This window comes from Hevea brasiliensis, chromosome 12, assembly GCF_030052815.1.
Source record: "Hevea brasiliensis isolate MT/VB/25A 57/8 chromosome 12, ASM3005281v1, whole genome shotgun sequence".
Taxonomy (NCBI): Eukaryota; Viridiplantae; Streptophyta; class Magnoliopsida; order Malpighiales; family Euphorbiaceae; genus Hevea; species Hevea brasiliensis.
This window is the reverse complement of record NC_079504.1, coordinates 20,069,864-20,073,742: the sequence shown is the minus strand read 5'-3', so window position 1 is coordinate 20,073,742 and position 3,879 is coordinate 20,069,864. Positions and strand designations below refer to the sequence as shown.

At 26.5% G+C, this 3,879-nt stretch overlaps 1 protein-coding gene across 1 annotated transcript; it reads left to right on the top strand.

Moving 5' to 3' along the window:
* Positions 1-2,709: 2,709 nt before the first annotated feature.
* Positions 2,710-3,539, top strand: LOC110638356 (B3 domain-containing protein At2g33720-like). Its single transcript, XM_058130576.1, has 2 exons — positions 2,710-2,816; positions 2,879-3,539. Exons 1-2 carry the CDS (start codon positions 2,710-2,712, stop codon positions 3,537-3,539), a joined length of 768 nt encoding a protein of 255 aa, XP_057986559.1.
* The last annotated feature ends 340 nt before the right edge of the window (positions 3,540-3,879 follow it).

Genomic DNA, 3,879 nt, shown 5'->3' with positions numbered 1-3,879 from the left:
GTACCTTGAGGATTATTGAATTTTGAACTTGAGAAATTGATTGAAATGATTGTGGAATTGTTGAAATTGATTGAGTTTGATTGTGAAATTGAGGTAGTGGTTGAGAAAAATTTTTAGAAGTGCTTTTTACAGGTATTTGAAGAATTGTTTTCTCAAAATACAAACAGAACTCTGTCAAAATTTTTATAAAATTTGCGAAAAAATAAAATGGGTCAAAATTTTCAACTAGCTTTCAAACTTAATTACATGTTTTAAATACCTATTAGAAAATGCTCACCACTTGTTAAAAATAAGAAAATTGTTTTAAAATCCCTTGTAGGGTACTTAATGAGTTATCGGTAGGTGAAGTTCGGTAGTTCATTAGGTATTCTACGGGATCATGTTATACCTTACAGAGGGGTAAGGTGTGACATTTTATATGTTACAAGTATCATTCTTATGAGAATAGTTAAACATGAATGTAATTACTATAGTTTTGTTGTTATTGCCAATATCAAATTATATTCTTATAAATTCAATGTTATTTATATAAGCTCAGATAGATTAGTTTTTCTATTTCTTTCATGTTTAATATTGATGCATCCAATAAAGTTTAGGATAATTAATATCACTTTTACCTGAAAAACACTTTCTTTACTTGAAAAAATTAATTAGATAATTATCATGAAATAATTAAAAATGAATGATTAAATTTATATTTACATTTTAGTCTATAATGTTATAACATGTATAATATAATCTATAAATATAAAAATAAAAATACCTATTAAATATATTAAATAATATATTAAATAGATTTTAAAATTATTTATGATAAATAATATGACAATATAAAATTTCAAGATATTAATATAATGAAAATGAAAGTTTTATAATGCTAATGCACTAAGCTATAATATAAATTTTAAAATTATCCTAGTTTTTAATTTTATAAATATTATTCTTTCACATTAATCTAGTTATACAACCTTATTATGCAAGTTAATATTATTTTAAATTATATATATATGTGTGAAAATTAATTTTTTTGCAAAAATAGAGTTTAAACGAATTTAATTCAATAAAATAACTTATATTTGTTATTAGTTTATTTTAATTTTAAAAAACTTCACCGTTTTATATTTTTAAAATTTATTATTATATATTTGTTTTATTACATTACATTTAAGTTTGTAGTTAAAATAATATTATGTATTAATAATGTAACACCTGACTTTCGCTGAAATATGATTCAATAAAAAAATAATACTTTAATTAATAAATATTTTATTTATATTTAATTAAAAATATTAAAATTTTAATTTTAATTTAAATAATTAAAAATAATATTTCCAGCAGATTATATATATATATATATATATATATATATATATATAATCTTACCAAAAAATAATTTTATATAAAATTAATTACTTATTATTAGTTAAATTTAAATATTTCTTAATTAATTTTAATTAATATCGTTTACAAATTTATCTATTATTTATGTATAAAAAATTAATTATTAAATAAAATTGATAATATATTGTTTTCTTTTGTTTTAACATTGCTTTTTTTCTTAATTATGAGCTTAACTATATTTAAATTAAAATTTATTCATTAAGAATTTTAAATTTATATAGACTCTAAATTAATTTAAATAATAAATTTTAAAATAAATTAATATTTAAAAAAATAAAATATCCTTTATTTTTATTATCCTAAATCAATTAATGGACATTTTTATCAAACCCAATGTTTAACCCTTCATATAATAATAATAATAATAATAATTATTATTATTATTATTATTATTATTATTATTATTATTATTATTATTATTATTATTCAGACCACAATTATGGATTTTTTTTAATCTCATTCATATATTATATCATTTATTAAAATAATTTGATAAATATTATTAGTACAATTGAATTGATAAGGCTATTTATTTTTATTAAATATTTAATTTATTTTTTTACTCAAATTAAGTACTAGAAGTTGAACCCATTAAAATTTAGCAATTAATTTAAAAAAAAGAGTAATTATAATAATTAGAAATTAAAAAATTTTCTTCTAATTTTTTACATATTAAAAATGAAATTATATGCATTAGAAAATGAAGGTAGGCCTTTTTAAAGGCCAGCCCAAGTCACAGCCAGGAAGAGGTCTGACTAAATTGGCTCAACAAGAGCCTGTTGGTTATAATTCTTCCGAAGTAGAACCAACAGTGGTGGCAAATTTTCAAGTTCAACTCCGGAAAAGAAACCACCGAGCCTCACCACCGCCCCAAGCATTATTATTATTATTATTATTATTACATGTAGAATAGAGATAACTTAGTGAAAAGAGATGGGAAGGAAGGGATGGTGGGTTGTTCGGGTGAACTGGGAGAGACGCTAGGTTCGCAGTTGGTCAGACTGTCGAGGAGAGAGTTGTGCAATAGGGGCGTTGGGTACGACGAGGGAGAGCTCCGCTGCTGACTGGAAGGGCGAACAGAGAGAGAGAGCATTAATCCCTTACTTATTTCAGGCCCAGCCCAAGCATGTCCAACTCCGGAAAGGAAACCACAAAACCTCACCACCGCCCCAAGCAAAGAAATCAGTTTCCGACTAGGATATTAAATCCAATTACTTCAATGTTAAAGTTGCCTTCAATTTTATACATATGTGCATTAATCCCTTGCCTCTCTCGTCCCACTAGAAACAAGTTAGACTAATTACAAGAATGGAGAAACAGCACTTGAAGCCCTTTGGTTCTTTCTCTGCTTCCACACCTCAGGAAGCAAATAAAGATCAATTTCTTCCAGCCAAGCCAATTGATAAGAAGCGGAAGTACCAGCATAAAAGAAGAATGGAGTTTCGACTGAGTTAACCCTTTCTTGCGGGGTTCCAAGCAAGATCAACAAGCCAAGAATCAAAGAAATTAATTCTTCTGCTGATAATGAGATCGATGCTATCGTTGTTTCAACTCGACCTGAAAATGAAGTTTCAACTGAGCTAAAACTATTTGATGAATCTTGGATTACTGCGTTTGCTGCAACAAGAGAGGAACCTGTTGTATCCAAAGAATCATCGCATTCAGAATCGAAGGCACTGGTTCAAAATATTGCAGAGATAACATCCAGCCCTGAAGCTGAGAGAAAAGAGAGTCCGATGCATGATGTTTCGACAATACTGATGCTTTCTGATGCATGGAAGATTAAGAAGAAGCTCACTGGTAGTGATCTTGGCAACCTGTGCAGACTTTTTGTGGCATCTTTATCTGTCAGAAATCATATTTTGCCATTATTGAGCCGTGAGACTGTTGAGCAGATTGAAAAAGATGGTGCTGCAGTTCCTATATGGGATTGCAATACTAATACCGAACAACATATGGTTTTGAAGCATTGGCGTTCTTCGAAGAGTTACGTTTTCATCAAAGGCTGGATGATTCAATTTGTGAAGAGAAGGAATTTAGTTGAAGGAGATATTATTGGGATCCATCAAGTTCAAGATTCAATTTTTCTGTGCTTGAAAGAGCTTAGCAGCAGCAGAAGCAGATTATTCTTCTTATAACTTTTCATTTATTTACAATTTATTTTTAATTTTTCAATTATAGTATAATTTGAATCTCATGTCTATTTATGAATCTAAAACTATTTCTCATTCTTTCTTGGCTTTGCTAAGAAAATTTTATTTTTATTATATTTTTGTGACTATTAAAATTTCTCACACTACTAATACTTATATTTTTAAGATTTTTGATATCACTAAACATGGTGCTAAGGGAGATGATAAGGCCATTTGCACAATGGTGGCTTAATTTCCTTTCACACTGCACATTTATTTATTCAAAACTTTTGTCTAGATCTATTCTTTATCAATTATACAATAATATATAGTAAAATTTATATGT